This window comes from Macrotis lagotis, chromosome 2 (genome assembly GCF_037893015.1).
Source record: "Macrotis lagotis isolate mMagLag1 chromosome 2, bilby.v1.9.chrom.fasta, whole genome shotgun sequence".
Lineage (NCBI taxonomy): Eukaryota > Metazoa > Chordata > Mammalia > Peramelemorphia > Peramelidae > Macrotis > Macrotis lagotis.
In genome coordinates this window covers 331,090,775-331,113,978 of record NC_133659.1, presented here as the reverse complement: position 1 = coordinate 331,113,978, position 23,204 = coordinate 331,090,775, and the positions used below count along the sequence as shown (strand labels likewise).

General features: G+C 45.5%; 1 protein-coding gene across 4 annotated transcripts in view; it reads left to right on the top strand.

Moving 5' to 3' along the window:
• Positions 1–23,204, top strand: part of CSNK1E (casein kinase 1 epsilon) — a 34,685-nt gene that overhangs the window by 7,435 nt on the left and 4,046 nt on the right. Inside the window, exons 3-9 of one of the 4 annotated variants that reach the window (XM_074226928.1) lie at positions 4,781–5,009; positions 10,612–10,782; positions 12,410–12,558; positions 18,421–18,481; positions 19,184–19,376; positions 19,850–19,989; positions 22,889–22,954. In XM_074226928.1, coding sequence (XP_074083029.1) covers positions 4,781–5,009; positions 10,612–10,782; positions 12,410–12,558; positions 18,421–18,481; positions 19,184–19,376; positions 19,850–19,989; positions 22,889–22,905 — 960 coding nt within the window. In that variant the 3' untranslated portion in view covers positions 22,906–22,954. Of the gene's footprint in view, positions 1–4,780; positions 5,010–10,611; positions 10,783–12,409; positions 12,559–13,265; positions 13,346–13,459; positions 18,510–19,183; positions 19,377–19,849; positions 19,990–22,888; positions 22,955–23,204 lie in introns of those variants that run through there. The other 3 variants (XR_012476321.1, XM_074226929.1, XM_074226930.1) reach the window with 3 other exon arrangements.

Here is a 23,204-nt window from a genome sequence, read left to right as displayed (position 1 = left end):
GTTCCACACAGGATAAATAGAAAATATGTACCAGAGGGAATGCACTAGAATGAAGAAAATTGGGGAAGACTTCCTGTAGAAGGTGGGATTTTAGCTGGAACTTAGAGGGAGCCAGGGAGGCCAGTAGTAAGAGCAGAGGAGGAAGAGTATTCCAGGCACTCCAGGACAGTCAGAGAAAATGCTGAGAAGAGGATCGTGTTCCTGGCATAGCCAGGAGGTTGATGTCACTGGACCCACAAATACATATAGGGGAGTAATGTGTAAAGAGACTTGAAAAGTGAGGGGGGGGGGCCTAGGTTATGAAGGACTTTGACAGCTGAGTGGAGGATTTTGTATTTGAACCTGGGGTGGTAGGGAGCCAGTGAAGTTTGTTGAGTAGGGGCAGTATTATGATTAGACCTGGATTTGAGGAAAATCAGTTCATTGGTTGAATAGGTGATGGACTAGAATGGGTAGATACCTGAGGCAGCCAGACCTGCTTGGAGCTATTGCCACAGTCCAGCTAGAAGAGAATGGTCCAGCAGGTGGACAGGGTCAGGAGAGAAGGGGCCAGAGTCAAAGAATGTGGCAACAGATTGGATATGGGCGTGAGCCTGAGAGACGGGGAGAGTATTAGGGAGAAAGAGAGACTCTCCCATATTAGGGAAAGTAGGAGGTGGGGGAGAGTTTAGGGAGAAAGATAATGAGTTTTTAAAAATTTACATAATTATTCTCTGTTTCAAAGAAATAGCAATTTGTGCCTAATAGATTTGCAGTTTCATGTGCAACTTTTTATTAAACTGTTTTAGAAATGCTTGTTTTATTCTATATACATATATATTAAAAATTAAATTAAAAATTTTTAAAAGAAAAAGAAAGGATTGAAATGACTGATATAAAATCAAAAGATATCAATAAAACATTTTTAATTAAAAAAAGCAGATATCTACCTGGACATTCACTTTGAGATGTCTGATAGGTAGTTGGAGATGCAAGAATGGAGAGAGATTGTGGCAAGATCGAGAGATTTGAGAATTTTCAGTAAAGAGAAAGTAGTTAAATTCACAGGACTTGATGGAATCACCAAATGAAGTAGTGTAGAGGGAGAAGAGAGGTCAGGGGAGATCCTTGTGGGACACCTTTGGTTAGAGGTTCTGGATGAAGATCCAGCAAAGGAGATGGAGGAGGAGTGGTCAGAGAGGTGGAAGGGAAAAAACTGAGAGAGAGAGAGAGAGAGAGACAGAGAGAGAGAGAGAGAGAGAGAGAGAGAACCTAAAGAGATTAAGAATGTGATCAGCAGTGATAAAGGCTGCAAAAGAGCTTAAGGAGAATGAGGATTAGGAAAAAACTGTTGGATTTGATCATTGTTAACTTGGAGAGAGTAATTTAGGTGGAAAGATAAGGTTGGAAGGCCTTAGAAGGTTAGTGGAGAGTTCCAGTGTAGGTGAAGGTCAGAAGAGTTCTAAGATAATAGTGGGGATGGAAGGAACAGTAATGTTCAGGCTGGGGGAGACATGGGCATATTTGTGCCCAGTAGACAGGTTGAGGAGGAAAGTGAACACAGGGGTGGAAGGGAGGGGGATGTCAGGGTGGGGACAGTCTGTTAAGGGAGAAGGACTAGAATGGGGTTCTTGAGCAGGTAGAAGGGTTAGCCCTGGTAAGGAGGTAAGTCACCTCGTCATATGAGTTAGGGTGAGCTCAGAGGTCAGCTAGTCCATACCTCTCACCTTTGTCATCCAGAAAATAGGACCTAGAAGAGTTGTGACTTAGCAAAGGCCACACAGCTGGCAAGTGTTCGCATTGGTATTGAATCCTCCAAATCTGGTGTATTTTCCAGTGTGACACATTGCCATTCATGAATCCATTCATGACTTCACATGAGTTTCACTAGTGAATGGAGGATAGAAGTCAGATGGTGAGTGACTGACACATTGTGATGGAGCAGACTGCAGATTTTTGAGAAGCTAAGCAGGGAAGGAGAGGAAAGAGAACAAAATGGTGGTTGAGTGACAATAGAAAGGCCAAAGGAAGCCTTTTTTAAAAAAAAATAGTAAGAATGTAGATAGGAAGAAGCCAGTGTCAAGAGAGACTGAAGAAGCAAGAGAGAAAGGCAGAGGTGACTGCTCCTGGAGGGGCAGGAGAAAACTGAGGTCAAGATGGGAAAGAAAGGGATGAGATCTAGTGGGTAATAGCAAGAACCCATCTCTAGGGATTGGCATCTAGGAGGAAAGAGGACACTGGTGCCATCTGAGGGCAGAAGAAGAAATTCCCATTAACTATTGTGTGGGTGGTGTTGGCAGCCTGGGTTTGGAGCAGCTACTGAAGGGAATGAGATACAGAGGATAAAGGAAGAAGGAGAGGTCACTTGACCTAGAAGGTAGAGTGTGCCCTCAGAATCAGGAAGATCTGGGTTCTAGTCTTGCCCCTGAAACTTCCTGACTATGTGACCTCAGACAAATTACTCAATCTCTTAGTTCTGCAGGAAGCTCTTCAAGATTATTGAGTTGACGAGTCTTTTAAAAAAATTTTTTTATTTTATTTAAGGCAATGGGGTTGTGACTTGCCCAAGGTCACATAGGCAATTATTAAGTGTCTGAGGCCAGATTTGAACTCTGGTCCTCCTGACTCCAGGGCCGGTGCTCTATCCACTGTTCCACCTGACAAACAAGTCTTAACCTGTATTGGGAGAGAGAATTTCCTTATTTGAAATTCCTGTATCAATGAAATCACAGGGTCAATCTAAAAAAAAGTAGGGGGAGGAGGGAACAAAAGAGGAACATCATTGATTTAGACAATAATAATAAATGAAAACTGAGAAGCCAGATGAGGATGTCCATAAAGTTAGTCCTATTTTGTAGTCTTCCCCAAGTATACTAAGCAGACGTAGATGGAGTGATGCAACAAGTTGTTGGGACTTAAAATGTGGAAGGCAGCATGTCAGAGGGCTTCTCAACACAAATGTCCACATCTCCACATCTAGTGGCAGGAGATTAGTTGGAGGAGAAGACCGTGAACTAGATAACAAAGTCATTGGAATTAGTTGAGAGAATGACCTGAAGGTCAGTACAAGCTAAAAGCTAGAAGGGAGAGAAGATGATCCAAGCTATTCCTAAAGACCCTAGTCCGGGGGGGTGGCTAGGTGGTGTAGTGGATAAAGCACCGGCCTTGGAGTCAGGAGTACCTGGGTTCAAATCCAGTCTCAGACACTTAATAATTACTTAGCTGTTGTGTGGCCTTGGGCAAGCCACTTAACTCTATTTGCCTTGCAAAAACCTAAAAAAAAAAAAAAAGGACCCTGGTCCAAATCCCACCTTGATGCTTACTGTCTTCTGTCTGTATGTCCTTAATTAAACCAATCACATCTCTGGAGAGAGTATCAAAGGGGAAGGAGGGAAGGATAATGAGTTCTCTTTTGGACACGTAGAGTTTAAAATGTCTACAGTTTCCTCCTCTCTAAAGTGAAAACTTGGACTCTGATGTCCTTGGATTTCTGGTTCTATGATCTCACATTTTTGAAAGAGGACATTTGTTGGGCAATTATGGAAGACAAATGTTCCAGAGTATTTGTGGGGAGACCCCTGAGGGAGAATGAGTGGCCTTCAGGGGTGGGGGTTACTAGGATGTGTTGACTTCAGGGGAAGTGAGGTTGTGTAAGGAGCCTGCAGAAGGGTGGACCGAAGCCTCCAGAGGGGGGACATGACTAAAGCCATCAAGCCAGTAGTTGGCAGAGCTGAGACCCTAGAAGCAAGGTTCCCCGACTCCCAGTCTAGGGCTCTTTGTCCTATAGAGAGGGAGGTAAGACAGGACAAAACAGAGGACCTGGGAGGAAGTCCTTAGGCTTCTCCTTCCCAACAATGCCAGTTTGGGCAGATGACTTCCACTCTCTGGCTTTCAGTTTCCTTATCTTCAGAATGGAGATAGTAATACCACTCAGAGTCAGGAGGATCTAAGTTCAACTCACATACTTACTGTGTGACTCTGGCAAGTCACTTCGCTCTGTTTGCCTCAGTTTCCTCATCTGTTAAAAAACCATTCTGGTATCTTTACTAGGAAAACCCCAAATGGAGTTACAACGAGTCGGAGATACTAAAATGACTCAACAGCACCCCAGTTCTCCCTCCTCCAAAAGGTTGTTGGGAGGAGCAGTGTGTATAAATCACTTTGCAGATCTTAGAGAGACAGCTGGGGGCACCATGGAGCTTCAAGTGCTGGACCGGGAGTTTTTCCTTTATACAAGATGTCCTAAAAATCTTAGTTCAACTTGAAGTTTTAATAACTTCACTGCACTGACTTTACATATATGTCCATATATATTAAATATCAATATATTATATAGAGAGATAGATAGTGTTTCTTTATGTATGTGTATGTTGTCTCTTCCAATCGGGGGTAAGCTCCTTGAGGGAGGGGTTTATTTCATTTTTTTACCTTTTTTTTTTCATTCTGTGAGGTCTGAGAAGGTTGTTAGCAGCAGAGGGGAATGGAGAAAGAGCTTCCTGAGCAATTAATATTTGAGTTGAACAGATTGGAATTCAACTGACAAAGAAAGGGAAAGAGGGCATTCCAGGTCTAAGATACAACCCAAGCAAGGCCCTAGAGGCGAGAGAGGGCACGGCTTCTTCAGGGGACAAAGTAGCGTTCCTGGAGGCTTTCTATGACAACCAATATGAGAAGAGGGGAGAGCTATATTGGGGACAGATTGTTCCCTGACTTGTCTTATACCAATTGATGTCCAGTTTTCTTTTTCTCCCCCTACTCTTTGGCATCAGGGCTCTCACTGTGACCACATCTCTCTTCCCAGATCAGCCGCATTGAGTACATCCACTCTAAGAACTTCATCCACCGGGACGTGAAACCGGATAACTTCCTCATGGGCCTGGGCAAGAAGGGAAACCTGGTGTACATCATTGATTTTGGCCTGGCCAAGAAATACCGGGATGCTCGCACCCACCAGCATATACCCTATCGGGAAAACAAAAATCTGACTGGCACTGCCCGTTATGCTTCCATCAACACCCACTTGGGCATTGGTGAGTGACTTGGACTAGGGGAAGAACTGGGCTGACATGGCATGATTGTCCTCTTGGGTCCATGTGGACTCTAAGCTGGGACTTTGGACTTGGGCCCCCATCAAAGCAGCACCATTTATAGTGCTAAGGACAGCAACACTACTTAGTCTGAAGTATATCTATCATCTTATCTGAGTCTGGACTTATCCTGAGGCTGCTTTAAATGAGAAACAACTTATGTCACAGTTTACTTAGTGAGTCACAAAATGAGTCATTTTATCTACTTTTACAACAGTCCCTAGAACATCCAATTTAAAAGAATAACAGCTGGTTTAATAGCTTGTTCCAAGCTTCCATCTGAAACCCATTGAAAAAAGCTGAAAATGAAAGCACAACTGAAATATTGTGTTTTTTAAATTGACAAGATGGTTTAAATGTTATTTTATTTGAACTTAGAATGAAACACTAGCCTCATTTCACCAGTTTATAGAAAAAGAAAATCAGAGGTTAAATGACTGATCCACGATCACACAGCTAGTGAGTATCAGAGGCCAGATTTGAACCTGGATCCCTCCTGATTTCAAGTCCAGCACACTCCAATACACTGTCTCCTTCCTGTGTTTTCAGTGTCTCAATAACTAAATGTCTCTTTAGCAAGATTTGAGAAATGGAGAAAGGGAAGTCATCAAGGAAGGATTCTTCCTTTTGCCAAAAGACCCACAGTAGGGTTGATTGAAATACATAACTTTCTGGGGAACGTTTTAAATAGCTTCTGTTTATCTAAATTTATTGTATTCTTTATATTCCGGTCAAGTATTTGAGTGCTACTGGGCCTCAGTTTCCTCATCTGTAAAATGAAAAATTACATGATAAGTATTGTTACAGAGAGGATAGGACTAGATGGTCCCCAAGAACCCTTCCAGCCCTTGATTCTGGACTTTTAGGATTGACTGACTGACTTCTATGATCTAGTGTGATGACCTCCCAAGAGAACAGGGACCTCTGCTGGCTTACACAAACGAATTAAGAGAAAACAAAGAGCAGGTTCTTCCTTGCCCTAAAGAACCTTCCTTCAAGTCCCTTGAGGTAATGAGATCAGTTTGAGCGATGAGGAAACTTAACCCCTGAGAGGGGAAATGACTTGTCTAAAGTCACAGAAAGTCATTGGCAGGACTGGGAAGGATAAGATGAACTCCTGAATCACTCAGAGTAGAAACCAGGGTAAACCTAAATAGACCACAACTCTGGGTGTTGGGGATGAGGCTTGACCCAGAGCAGGAAGGGACCTATTTTTCTATTGTGGGAAAAATCTAAGTATAACCTACCCAAGTTACTCTGAGTCATGGAGCAGGAGGAGACTGTTGAAATGAAAGACTCCCTCCCTGCTTGCTTCATGCAAGTCCATCAGCATGTGTCCCTTTGATAGGGTGGACTTCCCTCTCTGATGTGACTCAAGACTCCTCTGTAGGGGGCGGCTAGGTGGCACAGTGGATAGAGCACTGGCCCTGGAGTCAGGAGGACCTGAGTTCAAATCCGGCCTCAGACATTTAATAATGACCTAGCTGTGTGGCCTTGGGCAAGCCACTTAACCCCGCTGCCTTGCAAAAACCTTAAAAAAAAAAGAAAGAAAGACTCCTCTGTGTCTGTGCCTGTGACTGCCTCTTCCCAGAAACCCTGACAAGGATCTCAGAGTCCAAGGTCTTTGTTTTACAGAGAAGACTTCAGTCATTTGACCAGTATCACACATGGTAGGGTCCTAGGAATGATCCTCAGGGGCTATCTGGCCATTTCACAAAGGAAGAAACTGAGACTCAGACAGGTCCAGTGACCTATCTTAAGACCACAGGAGTCATAAAGGTCCTGGAGTTAGGGAAGGGAGGGGTTTCAAAAGTCCTCCAGTTCTACTCCCTCATCTTCTAGCCGATGAAACAGTGCCTGTCCACGCCTTATGCCCATGCTCAGCATGACATTTTCAGGGGAGTTTTACATTTGAGTGGAAGTCTCTTACATTACAAATTGTTGATGTTCAGTAATTTCAGTCATAGCCAACTCTTTGTGACCCTATTTGGGGTTTTTTTGGCAAAGATACTAGAATGGTTTGTCATTTCCTTTTCCAGCTCATTTTATAGATGAGGAAACTGAGGCAAAGTAGGTTAAGTGACTTGCCGAGGATCACACAGCTGGTGTGTGTCTAAGACCAGAATTGAACGATGAGTCTTCCTGACTCCAGACCTGTCACATCTCAGTTTGGAGCCCTATTTCTGAAAGTCCTTTATTGATAGGTCAGTGAGGAAATCAGATAGAATGTAGACTTGATTTTGTAGTTTCCAAAGAGCCATTGAGGATTTTTGAGTAAGGAAATGTTATGGTCATGAGAGATTGGTCTGGTAGGATGGATGGAGACCAATGAAGGTTCTGTTGATAGCCTGTTGATGACTGAACACCTACCGTGTGCTCCGTCCTCAGGTAATCAAGTGAACAATTAACAATCTTACATGACACTATTATTATTAATGCACTATGAAAGAATAGAATAAAGGCAGCAGAGTTTGGCACCCAAAATGGCTAGGATCCAGCAATTAATGAATGGAGGAATTCTGGCAAGGGGAGACCTCACTAAGACCTGGGATGAGCCAGGAAGACCTTCTGGAGGAGGTGAAAGCTTGAGGGGGGACTGAAGGCCAGAGAGGATATTTTGGTCTTGCCCTCATGTAACAGAAACCTTCATGATCATCTGTCCAGACAGTTGCAATGGCCTTCTTCCAACAGATCTTCCCATCTCCCCTGTTCCCTCTTCTCCAACTCATTCTTTATATTATTGCTCTATGGGTTTGCCTTTTGCAAAGTAATAGTTAAGTCACTCCTCTGCTCAACAGTCTTCTGTGACTAAAGTTCAGATTGCTTTGACTGGCATTTGAGAGACCCAACAATCTAACTCCTGACCTTTCCAGTCTAACCTAATGGTTAGGTCACTCATCGTCTCAAAAGTCTTCTATGACTAAAGTTTGGATTGCTTTGACTGGCATTTGAGAGACTCAACAATCTAATTCCTGACCTTTCCAGCCTACATGATAATAGAATTATGTTTGAAAATGTTATTTGAGATGCCACTCAGGACTTACAGGTGGATATGTCAAGTAATAAACCATGGACATACAGACTCTTAGGTTCATAGTTATCTCAAGATGGATGGGACATTTAAGTCATCCCTACCCCTATTTTACCGATGCACTTTGGGTTTAGGGGTATATTTTACATTCTACCCCTGGTGGGCCAACAGTCTCCCAACCAGATGAAGCAGTAAAAAGGATGGAAAGAGGACCTGGGGGCAGCTAGGTGGCGTAGTGGATAAAGCACCGGCCTTGGAGTCAGGAGTACCTGGGTTCAAATCAGGTCTCAGACACTTCATAATTACCTAGCTGTGTGGCCTTGGGCAAGCCACTCAACCCCATTTGCCTTGCAAAAAAAAAAAACCCAACCAAAAAAAAAGAAGAAGAAAGAAAGAAAGAGGACCTGAAGAGGGATTGGGAAATCTGGACCCTAGAGCCAGTCCTGGGGCTAACTCAGGTGTGGGACTTTGGGTTAGTCCTTTTACTTCTTGGTCTGTTCATCTATGAAAAGATGATAATAGCACCTATCTCACTGGGTTACTATGAAGATAAAATGAAGTAATAGATGTAAAGCCTTTTCAAATTTTTATGTGCTATATATGAGACTGATGATGATGATGATGTAAAATGATTGGACTAGATTAATTAAATAAACATCCATACCTACTGGGTACAGGGCACTGTACTAAATTCTAGGGGAAATAAAAAGTTTAGGGCTAGTGAACATTCAGTCTAGTAAAAAAAAAACAAAACAAAAAAAACAACCAAACCAAAAAAACTCAGAGAGCTTTTCTGTGCCTTCACAATGTTCTTTCTGTTTGTCTCTCTTTTTGTGGACAAGGTCTCTTCAAGCTGAGACATAAGAGGACTCTAACTTAATAATTAGTCAATGGTAATTAATAGAAAATAAACCTGTCAACTTTCCTTCATATATCTCAACCAACCCAAGATACATTGGGTCTTACTGGCTTGCCATTTTTTGGTTCCAGGCCTAGGCAGATGAGGTCCAGGACTTCTAGAAGGCTAAGCTAATTATTTATTCATTTATTCTAATTTTTAAATTTTTTTTGATTTAAAAAAATTTTATTTTCTCTCCCCACAGTCCCCCAACTAGGAAAAAAAGAAAAACAAAACCCAAACTTTCATAATAGATATGCAGAGGCAAGCCAAACAAATTCTCTCACATTTTGTAAGTGCCTACTACGTCCAAAGCCCTATACTTGAATCTGGGGAAGCCACAAAGGCAGCCCTACCCTTTAGACTTGCAATCTAGGTGCAAGACACAGATAATTGCAATGAGTCAGAACATGATGCTTGCCCTAAGAGAGGAAATCCAAAGAAGGAAGAAGTCACTTATAGCCACAGAGATGGGGATTAAGAAAGGCTTTATGGAGGCAGCTAGGTGGCACAGTGGATAGAGCACCAGCCCTGGAATCGGGAGAAGCTGGGTTCAAATCCGGCCTCAGACACTTAATAATTGCCTAGCTATGTGACCTTGGGCAAGTCACTCTTAACGCCATTGCCTTAAAGAAATAGTAATTAAAAAAAGAAAGGCTTTATGGAGGAGCTTGCCCCTGAATTTAGCCTTGAAGTAGATAGAGAATTTTAATATACTTAGATCAGGGGTAGAGGCAAGCATGGGAATGATGTGAACCAAGATGTGGAGGTTGGAAAGGACAGAGATTGTTCAGGAAATGTGGTCCAATTTGATTGGACTAGGGAAGGAGCCTTGAATGTCAGATTGAAGAGTTTGGATTTTATCCTAAGTAGTGAGATTAAACAGTGAGAATGGTTGAGAATTCTGGAGCAAGGGAATGAGAAGAAGGGTCTGTGTATAAGATGGGACAGAGAGAAAGGGGAGAGAGACAGAGAGAGAGAGAGAGAGAGAGAGAGAGAGAGAGAGAGAGAGAGAGAGAGAGAGAGAGAATGAATATGAGAATAAGGCAATCACTTAAATATTGCAATATAGTCCAAGCAAGATGAAATGAGGACTTGATGAGAGATAATAGGTATGGAAATGAATGTTATCCTCTTTTCCCTAACTGTATTGAAACCTACACAGAGCTCCATAAGTGGATCTTCCTTTATTCATTGAGCAAAAATTGCTTAGTGATGATATTAGTAGTAGCCATAAGGTAGTGCCCCCAGTTAGGAAGTAGAGTCAGAATGACCTGTGCCATTCTTCCTTATTCCTGCCCCAGTTAGAGAGGGTGCAGAGGACCTGGACCTCTAAGGTCCCTCCTCCTGAGACTGTAAGATTCCAGGAGGCATGATAAAGAGGAGCAAAAAGTGTCCAGATTAAGCAGGACCTTGCCCACAGGTACTCAACTGAGTTAGTCAGAAATGTTTGAGGTAGAATTCAAACCCAAGTCTAGCCAGGCTGCCTCTCTGGGATGGCAGATTTTAAATGGAAGCCCAGTTGGCTTCTGCTCCCTGTGGCATCTGGCATCTTGCCTCTTTGTTCCCTGGCTTTGAGTTGGTGCCTGACTGTCTCCTACCCTCTCCCCCTACAGAGCAAAGCCGTCGAGATGACCTGGAGAGTTTGGGTTACGTGCTCATGTATTTCAACCTGGGCTCCCTGCCCTGGCAGGGTCTTAAAGCGGCCACCAAGAGGCAGAAGTATGAACGTATTAGTGAGAAGAAGATGTCTACACCCATTGAGGTCCTTTGCAAAGGATACCCCTGTAAGTAGCCCAAGTACTGAAATCGGATCATCTGTCTATTGATAAGCATTCATTAAATCACTACAAATGCCCATCGTTGTGTTTTGTGCTGGGGGTACAAGATAAAAGTGGGTCCCCCCCCTGCATCCAGATTCCATTCTAAAGAGGTTGGACATACAGGTAGATATAGAGATAAAAGGGCATCTCTGGTGCTGTCCAAGGTGCTGACAGTCTCCTAGCTCCTTGCTTGGCTCAAGGCCACCAGATTGAGGCCAGTGAAAGATTTGTGGTTGGCATGGTTGGGCTGTGGGCAGAGTGACTAAGAAGGGGCCAGAAGTCCCTGACTCTTTCAGGGAAATAGAAGAGCTCAGGTTCCTCAACGCAAGCATGACAGCCCTAGTGACTTTGAAGATTGTTCCTGAAGGAGAATCGATAAAATAGCAGGCACGGTACTAGAGCCTATGAGTACAAAGAATGAGATAATTCCTATTTACGAGAATCATATATAATTTTTAAAAATTTTTATTTTTTAATAAACAAAAATCTATTTTCTCTCCCTCCCACCCTCTTCCCCATTCAAAAAAGAAAAAGAAAATCAAATCTCTTGCAGCAAATATATTTAGTCAAGTCAAAAAAATTAATCTTTTCATTGACTGTGTCCAACAGTTGTTCTCATTCTGCATCTTTTGTCTTTTAAATGGTGGGAACAAGTGCATATGAAAATATCTATAACACTAAAGTAAAGGAGGATGTTCAATGTCCTAAATCTGTGATCTTCTGAGCCCATTAAGACAGGTACCTTCTTAAGAATGGAATAGGCAAAGCCAGGGGCTAAATTCAAAGGCAGTGGACAGTTCCCTGCCCAGGACTTCTCTATGCCAGTGAAATCAACACTTGGTTTTAAAACTATATTAACAGGGCCATTAGATAGTGTAATGGAAAGAGCACCAGCCCCTGGAGTCAAGAGGACCTGAGTTCAAATCCAGCCTCAGACACTTAATAATGACTTACCTCTGTGACCCTGGGCAAATCACTTAACCCCGTTGCATTGCAAAAATCCCCCCCCAAAAAAAGAAGAAGAAGAGGAAGAAGCCTTTATTAAATGCCTACTTAGAGGGGCCTGAGTTCCAATCCATCCTCAGACACTTCTGAACTGGATGACCTTGGGCAAGACCCTGTTTGCCTTAGTTTCCTGAGCTGGAGAAGAAAGTGGCAAACCATTCCAGTATCTTTGCCAAGAAAATCTCAAATGGGGTTATGAAATATCAGATATGACTGAAAATAACCAAATAAAGACAAAACTATGTGTTAGCTCTGAGGATCCAAAGAAAAGCATAAAAGAAAGTTCCTGCCCTAAAGGAGCTTGCAGTCTAATGAGAGCAGAGACAATATACACAAATTTATACAAACTGTACATATAGAATAGATGAAAGGACTAGTTGATGGAGAGACAGCTTTGCCCCACTGGTAATTCTGACTTCTGCCCTGTGCCATTTTAGAGATTAAAATATTTTTAGGAAAGATGGTTTGGCCAGTTATGTGATATAATGCCTTAGAAGCCTTTCTCTGCCTCAGAACAAGAGATCCTTGGTAGGTGGAAGAGTCTCACTGTCTTCTCTCTTCTCTCCTTTCCCTGACCATCTCCTAGCTGAGTTCTCCACATACCTCAACTTCTGCCGCTCTCTCCGGTTCGATGACAAGCCAGATTACTCCTACCTGAGACAGCTCTTCCGTAACCTCTTTCACCGCCAGGGCTTCTCCTATGACTATGTCTTTGACTGGAACATGCTCAAATTCGTGAGTCACCCCCCACCCTTCCCCCCTTCCTAAGCAGCAGCGGCTACCTGCCGGAGGAGCTAGTGGAGAGAGATGGGAGGTGGTCTTGTGGTCTGGAGGTCTGCGGTCTTTGGAGGCGAGAGCAGAAGTGGTAGTGTGCTTCTGGGTTTGGCTTGTGCCTATCCCTTCTCCACTCCCCCTTGTCCCAGCAAGAGGCAACATCAGTGGGGGCCTAGAGGGTAGGTGGCCCCCACTGGGGTAACTGCTGTCTCTGTCAGCAGGGCCAGGCTGGAGACGGAGCTGAGGTCCCGTCTCCTGCTCATCCTACAGGCCAAGGACCGAAGAGTTGGCTTCTCTCCCTCGACCCCCTCCGTGCCTCTCGTTGGGGGGGTTGGGGGTACCTTGGTAGCTGCCTGACCATCTTCCTCACCACGGCCCTGCTGTTCTCCTTCCTCTTCCCCGTGGCTGCTATCCATGCTGCATTGCGTGTGGCCCTCTTCCCCCCAGCCTCCCTCGCTGACAGCTAGGATGTTAAGAGCATCCCTCCTTTCTTTCCCCCAACTGTGGGGGGGAAGGCCAAGTGCCATTCCTTGGGATAGCTATTCTGGCATGGCCACCATCTTGCCTTTGCTAGAAGGGGCCTCTAGTGGTTCTTAGCTAGGGTGGGGAGCACTTTAGGACTTCCAAAATCCCTATGTCTTGTTTCTTCTAAATCTCTTCTGGGAAAGGGAGCTACCCCGGGACAGTCTCGTTCTTTCGAGAAAGAAGTCAACCCACAGCCAGGCCACTCAGGCCAACCTATGTGCTGGTAAGGACCTGTTGGCTTGGTCTGCCCTTGGCTTCTATTCATTATTTCTCAGTGGTCTTATCCCAGGTACCAGGCAGCTGAGCTCCCCCACTTTTGCTCTGTGTCCCCTTCCAGGTGCCCAACGCCCCTGGGCACCCTGTGCCATGCAGAAGAGCAGGTGAAGGAGGTTGAGGAGATGGAGGAGATGGGCCATCTTAGCCACTGGCCTGTGATCTGGACCCAAGGGCCCCAGTTCTGACCTCACGGAGGCACCGTGAGTGCAAGGCTGAGAATGTCTACTAAACCAGGATCCGTGGATAATGCCCAGACTGGGCCCAAGATAGGACCAAGAGAGCAAGCCAGGAACGGGGCCCTCCAGACCCTGGGGCATGCCCTGCCCCAAGACATAGTGACAGAGCAGAGGTGGTGTGAGCGAGTTGTCTTGGATAGTCTCTAGGAGGGCATCCTGGGCTGGTACTCCAGACTGCCCAGGAATTGGGCTGAAGGTGGAGATGACCGATGTCTCCATGTACCTAAGTCGGATGCCAGATGGGGCTAACCGCCATCTTGATGGCCTGCCGGTGATCTCTGTACCAAATCTGAGCTCATTAAAAAGGCCTCTTCCTTACTCATCTGGCCGTGACTGTCTCTTAATGTCGTCAATGCCAACTGTCATGGGTCTACTCTCCCTGAAGGGCAAGTCTCCTGTCTCCTCCTGGCTCATCACATCCTGACCTCTCCCTCCAGGGATGTCCACTTCTCAAGCTCCTCTTTTCTTCTCAGTTATTTAAACAAACACTTAGTCAGCATCTGCTGTATACAAACTGAAGTGATGGATGCTCCCTCGCCAAGTCAGTGGTCTCATTCTGATTATTCTTCACCTTGCCCTCAAGGCCTACCAAGTAGCCTGGCATTTCTCTTACCCATCAGATTTTTTTTTCAAATGAGGAACAATGGGAGTCATTCATGGTAGAAAAGGAATACCACATGATGAGCTAGAGAAGATGATGAAATCAGGGCTTGGGGGGTATTGCCATGGGGTCTCTAAACTGCTGATTGCCACCTCCCACATAAAACTTTCCAGGCCTTCTCAGTAGCTACAACAGCGCTCATCTCATTTGTTTTTCCAGAGCCAGAAACTGGCGATTCAGGAGAGGGTGGCGATTTCCCATTGATTCAACCCAGGGGACATGGGCATAGAAAGCATGTGAAGGTCTTCTGGAAAGTTGTGTCTGTGTGTCTGTGTGTCTGTGTGTCTGTGTGTCTGTGCTGTAGTTGTGGTCTGTCTTTTCTTCCTTGTCATTTATAAATTGGTCACAAATTCCCAAGACATCAACATCTTTCAGGGACCATGAGAAATTCAACCTAGAACTTACCCCAAACCAACACTAGCCATTTGAAGAGGGTTCAAACTTCTGTGATTCTCTGCTTGACCTGGCAAGAGCCATGACTTCTGGGACAAGACCCTTAATTTATCACAGAATTTGAAAGTATCCATTTAGTCTCATGCATATCAGCAAGGAACCCCATCTCTAACATATTTGATGGATTGAAGACCTCCAAGGAAGAGGAACATTCTATCTACTACCTTTTGAAACTATCCATTCAAAGAAAAAGGAAAGAAGGTATCCCTGATAAACTGACCTTGGAAAAGACTGAAGAGTCCTGAAAGGTATTGGTGCTAAGACTCTTTTTCTCATCTATAGTGGGATATCAGACCTGACGAGGGAAAGATTTCCCCTTGACCCCAGATCTTCAGGTTGGTGGCATCTCTTGGGAAGGTTGGTGGGACCAACTATACACTTTTCCGTGGCTACTTTCTTGCTATGGCCCCTTGACGGAACCTTCTACAAGTGTCCACTTTATTTTTGGATTTGGCTGCCATGAATGGACAGGTTCCTGATCACCCATCACTGTTGGCCTTAGTATTTGGAGGATTCCCTGTGAGAGAAAGAAGAAAATCTTCCGAAAGCGAGTTGATAATAAGTCATCCCAGGGACCTATAGAGAACTCCACTGCAACATTCCTGACAAGTAGTTATCCAGCCTTTGCCTGAAGATGACCAGTAACGGAGAGCTCACTACCTCTCAGAGAAGCTTTGGGGTATTCTGGGTGTAAAGATATTTTTCAACGAGCTGAAGGTCAACTGGGTGAAGCCATCTGGGGCAAAATAGAACAATGCTAATGATCCTTTTTTTTTTTTGTGAGACTTACCTAAAGTCTGACTTCTCCAGACTGATTATACTCAGTTCTTCAGAACCAACCCATCTCTACTCATCCGTGAGAGATGATAGAGAATGGAGACATCTGTGGATGGTGTGATCTCCATTCCTCCCGCCATTCCTTTTATCCTTCTCTGGACATGGTCCAACTTCTAACTGTCCTTCCTAAAATGAGGCCCAGGATGGCCAATATGGTCTGATCCTGGTAGAGTTTAGCAAGACTCACCTTCCTGGTTCTAAATATCTTAGGCTGCGCCTTACTTCACCTCAGTCTGCCGGTAGGATAGAGGTCAAGATCTTATAAGCAGCTGACCCCAGGGTACATAGAATATGTTTCTGGAATCAGGAAGACCAGAAGTCATATCCTGCCTGCGATATTTACTGGCTGGGTGACTCTGGGCAAATCATTTAACCTTCTGCCTTAGTTTCCTCATCTGAAAAATGGGGATATTGATGACACTACTTGACAAGGTTGTGAGGATCAAAATGAGAAAATATTTGTAAAGCACTTTGCAAACCTTAAAGTAGTATATGATGCTAGTTGTTACTGTATTTATCATTATTATCATTGCCATGTCACTGTCCTGGCCCACCACTTTGAAAAGTGCAGAAGGTTAGAGACGGATGCAATCATGCCATCACTTGGAGCCTAAGGGTCTTTGTCTCTTTAAATTCAATTTTCAGTTTCTTGACTTTGCTTCCCTTTCCTTTCTTCTTCCTTCTTGCCCTCTCTCTTTTCTGTTCTGAACTTGGACGAAGAGGCCAGCCTTAGTTCAAACTGGACAATAGACCAGAAACCAAAATTCAGAAATGACGACACCAGCCACTCAAGTCTGTTAACCCCAGGAACCTTTGACTGAATGTCCTGTTGCTATGCAAACTCTGTCTACACTGAGATCATTCAGGGAAAAGACCAAGCACTTGGAAGAGAGATGAGGGAGAGTGATGGACCTCTCTTGTGAGGTCCCTAAACTTTTTGGCTGCATCACTTTTCCTGCCCTCCCACTCATCCTTCTTCCCCATTAGCTATGTGGCTATCAGAAACCATTTCTTACCTGGCTCCCCTTGAACAAGGCTCTTTGCCTTTCAGGGGCCCATTTTCCCCACTCTACCAAATATATTGCAGTCTCTCTAGGTCTCTTCCTGTTCTATGCTATGCCCCATCCTAGTCTGGGACATCTCCATCCTCATGGCCTTCCCAAATTGTTGACTCTGGATGGGATTGTTGAGAAGTATGAGGGCTGAGTGGGGCAGGAAGGCGGTAAGTATTGTCTGCATCTTTCTCCTTGAGGGGAGAATGTTTGTTTAAATTGCTTCTCCATTTATCCTAGGCTACCCACACTCATTTCTGGTCACCTCTGTCTCCACATTTAGCTGAAACTGCTCTAAATCAGTAACACCCCACCCCACTAAAAGGGGGGGGGTCTAAGTCGCTGCTAGGAGAGACAAGAACTTTTATCTACTTATTTGAGTCCCTTTGGAAGCCTGGAAGAGCAGATGGGAAAAGGGTGTTTTATTGGGAATAAGACAGGAAGAAGAAAGGGAGTTGGGGCATGACAGAAGAGGGCCGCCGTGTTCGCTTTTCTGGTCCCATTGGTGAGGGAGGAAGCCAGGTAGCACCCAGCCTTTCCCTCAGCAGGGATTCTTGGAGTTCTCTCTTTCTCTCCCCCAGTAAATCAGGACCTCATTGTTTTGAGCAATAAGCATTTATTGAGCACCTACTGTATGCTCTATGCTATGCTAAGCCCTGGGAATACAAAGAAAAAACATTCTCTTCAAAGAGTTCACATTTTCTCAATTACATATATAAATATAATTAAAATAAGTTCGATTGAGAGAGAGGGGGACTAGTTGCAAGTAGGAAGGTTCAGGAAAAATCTCCTAAGGAGGTGATGGTACTGGAGCTCAGCCTTGAAGGAAGGAAAACAGGGAGTGCCATCCAGACTAGGAGGATGATTAGGGAGATGAAGATGGGGTGTTGAGTGGGAGGAGCAGAAAGGCCAGTCTGGATCACCAAGCCTGATGGATCTCTAAGATGCTTCCTTTTGTTGAGGTTTGCTGGGATTCCCAGCCTGGAGAAGGGTGGGGCTGGCAGGGAAGGCATTCCCACCCACCCCTTCAACTCACACATCTTTGCCTGATAACTTCAAAGCTTGGGGCTTTTCATGAGGGGAGGAGGGACACATGCAGGTTTCCTCCAAATCAGCGATGCTCTGGTCTTTCTGGAGTGCCATGTGCAATTCCAGGCTCCCCAGGGAGCTGATTCTTCCTCCAAAGATGGTGACTCAATGGGAAGGTCCCACAGGATGTTCCAGTTCAGCCACAGGTTGACTTGGTTGCCTCTTGTGGGTTCTCTTCCAACTCTGAGAGACTGGGTCACCCTTGAACCTGAGGGCATCCTTTCCCTGGTCACCTGAGGAAGGCCCAGGCTCCTTGGACCTTGGAGAGTTTTGCCAGCCTTAGAAAAATCCCACTTGGATCTCTTTGGTCTAAGTGGAAATATTCAACAGATAAAATGGAAGCTGCTTTTTTTGGTTATTCTAAAGTGGAGTTTCTCATGAATTAATAAAGGAAAAACAGGAAGGGTGTGGGTTTTTTTTTCCTCTCATTGCTATTTGTGTCAAATAACTAATATTTGGGTAGATCATCTTATGTACTTTTAAAATGGTAAATACCTCCCCCACTGAAGACAATATAGTCTAGTGGTTAGGAGACCCTATCCCTGTTTCTGGGAAGGGGCAGTATCCCCTGCCTCTTCCCTAGGAGCTGAGAGAAGGTTCCTCTGAATCCCCCCAAACCTCCACTGTGACTCTGGGATTGAAGGTGTGTATGTGTGTGTCCCCCCAACTCAGCCTTGAGCTCTCTCCTCTACAGATGCGGCCCCCTTCCAGTCAGCCCCCTGCCCTTCCCTGCGCTGCTCCCCGGGACCAATTAGGTAACTTGCCGACACTGGCTCTGCACTCTGCTCTCTGGCTTCTTGCTCTCTTTCTCCCCTGAATCTTATCTTAAAACCTGGGGAGTGAGCTGCTGAAGAGCAGCACCCCAGTGGACTTCACGGTCACTTCAGTCTTCCCCTACCCTCTTGATCCCCTGAGCCAGTCCCTCTGCTTCCTGGGAGCTCCTGGGGGGGGGGGTTCACCTGGATCTACCTTCAGCTCAAGGTCACCATTTCTGTGACTAGGTTATAGGAATCATGGCTTGGACAAGAGCTAGTGTGGGTGGTACCCCCTGTAGCCCCTAGCCCCTACAGAGAGGATGACTTGGGTGGGGCATGACAGAAATCCCCCCCTTCCACTTTTTACTTTGGACTCAACTTCCTTCTTCATCTCCTCATGATCCTTCTCTCTTTTGGCTTTGCTCTGAAAAGACTTGGGCTGCAATCTTGGTTCTATCTCTTCTGACTGCGTGATCTTGGGCAAGTCACTGCCCCTTTTCTGGGCCTCTGTTTTCTTCTCTAAAAGGAGGGGATTAGACAAGATGATTTCTGAGGTGCCTTCCAGAGCTCAAACTGGTGGTCTTCCCTTCTCCATCACTCCCTTCTCCATTCCTTTCAGGGGGCTAATGTTACTATTTGCTTGGAACCATGCCAAACTCTGCCCATCTCTGTTCTGCCATCCCCTTCCCCCCATCCCCACAGGGTGCAGCCCGGAACCCCGAGGATATGGACCGAGAGCGGCGGGAGCACGAGAGAGAGGAGAGGATGGGCCAGTTGCGAGGATCTGCTACACGGGCGCTCCCCCCAGGACCCCCTGCTGGTGTCAGTGCCAACCGTCTACGCAACGTGGCCGAGCCCGTGGCTTCCAACCCAGCCTCCCGCATCCAGCAAGCTGGTGGGTCTGGGGTTGGGGAATGGGGGGAGGTTGAACTTCTGGATTCAAAGTTTTAGGACCTTTGAGGTCCTCAAATGCCAGAGAGGAGAGATGATTTCTCTATTGATTAATATTTACCATCTACAAGATACTGTTCTAAACAAAGTAAGGCAAAAACATAATTCATCCTTGCCTTGAGTCACCCAACTGGTAAGTGTCCAAGACAGGATTTGAACCCAGGTCTGACTTTTTTCTTTCTTTTTTTTTAATTTATTTTTTTGAATTTTTGCAAGGCTTAGGGTTGTGACTGCCCAAGGTCATGCAACTAAGTACTAAAGTGACTGAGGCTGGATTTGAACTCAGATCCTCCTGACTCCAAGGCCAGTGCTCTATCCACTGTACCACCTAGCTGTCCCTTAACTTCAAGTCTACTGGGTTCCATCCCTCCATTTCTGGGCTGTGGTCAAGGTTGTCCTTTCTCTTCTATTTTCTAGGCAATACTTCTCCCAGAGCGATCTCACGGGTAGACAGGGAGAGGAAGGTGAGCATGAGGTTACACCGAGGGGCCCCGGCCAACGTCTCCTCCTCCGACCTCACAGGACGCCAAGAGGTGTCTCGGATTTCAGCATCACAGGTGAGAGGATACCTGCCTCATTCATTCATTCATAGGTCCAGTAAGAATTTATGGAAGGGCTTAATGAGGACTGAATGAGGGACTGGTGAGGAAAGACAGGAAGGAAGTCCTCCTGGCCTGGGAGGAATTTACATCTTACTTGGGTAGAATGCAAAAACACAGGAAAATAAAAGTAGATGATGCATCTGCTTGGGTCGAATGCAAATGAAAGCCACATACCAAGTAATTCCCATCATGGAGGACATTAGCAACTGGGGGGACCAGGAAAGGTTTTGATGTAAACTGAACCTTGTGGAATGTATAATAAGTCTCGATAGATAATTTGGGGACATATGGTTAAGCCAGTCAAAGGAGTCTGTATTTTATCCTCCAGGAAAGAGGGAGCCCCTGGAGCTTCTAGAGAAAGGGGAGTCATGTGCTCAAGCCTGGGCTTGGAAAAACAAATATGGCAAACATACAAAAAATGGACTGGAGGGAGATTGAGATAGTGAAACCAGGGAGGAAGCGGTCCTCCTGGCCCCCAGTGAGGAGGACCTGAACTCGGGGCAGCTGTGTGAGGGTAGAGAAGGGTCTGGTGATAAGACTTCACAACTGATTGGATAGGAGTGATGAGGAAGAGTTAGGGGTCAAAGATGACTCTAAGGTTATGGCCAAGGTGACTGGAAGAATAATGATGTCTTCAATGGAAATAGGAAGGTATGGAAGAAGGGTGAATTTGAGGGTCAAGATAGTTCAGTTTGGGACATGTTGAGTTTGGGACATATATTTGTTTGTTTTAATTTAATTTTATATTTTCTCAATGGACAAAAGTCTATTTTCTCTCCCTTCCACCTCCCTGGCCCCAGTTCCAATACAGGGGAATTTAATTTAAAAAAAGATCCAAGATCTCTTATAACAAATATTCATAGTAAAAAAAAAAATTCCCAAATTGGTCATGGAGACATCGGATTTGAAATGTCCAACCAGAAATTCTAGAGAGAGAGAGGTCAGGCTGGATACACACATCTGAGAGTCAACTGTTTAGAGATGATCATTAAACCCATGGGGGCTGATGAGATCACCAAGAAAGAGAGAATGGCAGAGAGCTCTGGAGAAGAGTAATGCTAAGGAAGCAGGAGCTGGGTGGGAGTCCACCAAAGGGGACAGAGAAGGAGCTGTCAGACAGATGGCAGAACAGCCTAGAGAAGGCATGGGAACTTAAAGAGAAAAAAGGGTCCAGGACTCTGGCCTAGTTGTCGCTATCAGGTGCTGTGGGATGGTCCAGATGGATGGCCATGAGACTTGGTGATTAAAGCCATCAGTTACTTGGGAGGAGTTGTATTCATTCATTCCAGGGTCCTTCCTCACCTCACATGTAAGGTGGGGAGAAAAGAGACATCCCTCATCCACTTCTCCTCCAAACCGAGACCATTTGCGGGGGGTGGGGGGGTGAGGCAATTGAAGATAAGTGACTTGACCAGGGTCATACAGCTAGTGTGTTTCAAATGTCTGGAGCTGGATTTGAATTCAGATCCTCTTGGCTCCAGGGTCAAGGTTCTATCCACTGTGCTGCCCAGTTGCCCCTAAGGCCATTTTTAATGAGGTTAGCAGTTGCTGGGCAGTCTAGACAGACCATTGGCTGGGTGTCCAGGCACTTGGGCCCTCTCCTTTGCCCTTAGCCCACTTTGGGATCTTGATTAAAAATTGATGTATTCCTTTTTTGTTTGCTTGTTTGTTTTGCAAGACAATGTGGGGTTAAGTGGCTTGCCCAAGGCCACACAGCTAGGTAATTATTCAGTGTCTGAGACCTGATTTGAACTCAGGTCCTCCTGACTCCAGGGCTGATGCTCTATCCACTGCACTCCCTAGCTGCCCTTTTGATGTATTCCTTTAATCCTCCCACTATGTGGATGGAAATAATAATAGATAGCATTCATAAAGCACGTTGATTCATTCAGTCTTCATGTCAACCCTTCAAGAAAGGTGCTGTGCTTATCCTCATTTTTCAGATAAGGAAACTGAGCCTTAGACGGGGTCATTGACTCGCTATGGTCACAAAGCAAAGAAATGCCAAAGGCGGGACTCAAATTGAGGTCACTCCTAACTCTAAAGACCAGGCTACTGTGCCCCCCAGCCCCAGGGGATCCTGAGGGGAGACCTAGGAGTAGCAGTGAATCTGGTGCCTGCCCTCCTGAAGCGTATGGTCTAGAGAAGCAGTATTCTCCTTGTTCGGTCCTCTCGGTCGTGCCCGACTCTTCATGACCCCAGCTTTGGGGTTTTCTTGGCAGAGATAAAGGAGTGCTTGGCCATTTTCTTCTCCAGCTCATTTTACAGATGAGGAAACTGAGGCAGACAGTGAAGTGGCTTGCCCAGGGTCTCACAATTATGAGTCTGAGACCCGATTTGGACTCAAGAAAATGAGTCTTCCTGATTCGAAGTCTACCTCCCATCCAGGGCCTTCTCAGTCATCCTGATTCATATCTGGCCCCTGGACCCAGATGGCTCCAAGGAGAAACAGAGGCTGGTGACTTGGCACAGCGCCCCCCCCAGTCAAATCCAATTCATATACTTGTTGTGGAGTCACCTCAGGGTCTTCCTTGAGAATGTAGAACAAACATCATCAACCATTGGGTCCCACAGCTGCCCAGAGAAGCAGTATACCACAATAGATAGAGCTCTGGGGAGGAAGTCAGGGGAGCCCTGGTTTGAAATCCTGCTCCAGAGACTTCCAACCTGTGAGACATTTGGCAGGTGGGATTTGAAGTGGGCCTTAGTTTTCTCATTTTATAAATTGACTCCAACTCTTCTCTGAGCCTTGATTTCCTCATTTGTAAAAATGAAGTTTGGACTCAGTGGTCTCCAACATACCTCCTAGCTCTGTCTATAATCCCGACTAATCTGGATATCCGTTGTTCTCCAGACAAGCGTGCCATTTGACCACCTTGGGAAGTGAGGGGAAGATGCCACCGGACCAGTGTTTGCTTAGGTAAGTCACCCTCTTCCTGGGGTGACCACATCCCCTGGCCCCCACCCTTGCCCATCACCCCAGCTCTCTCCTCCAGGTGGTCCTGGGGCTGTGTGGAGTGGGGGACCGGAGGCAGGCGGATGAACTCTCGGGAGAGTCATCTACAATGATTAAGCAGCTAATTTCACTGTGCTGGTCACCCGGGTTATATAGAGAAGGCTGGGGAAGAGATTAACCACCACCCCCTCTTCCCTTGGGACCTTGGCCTGGA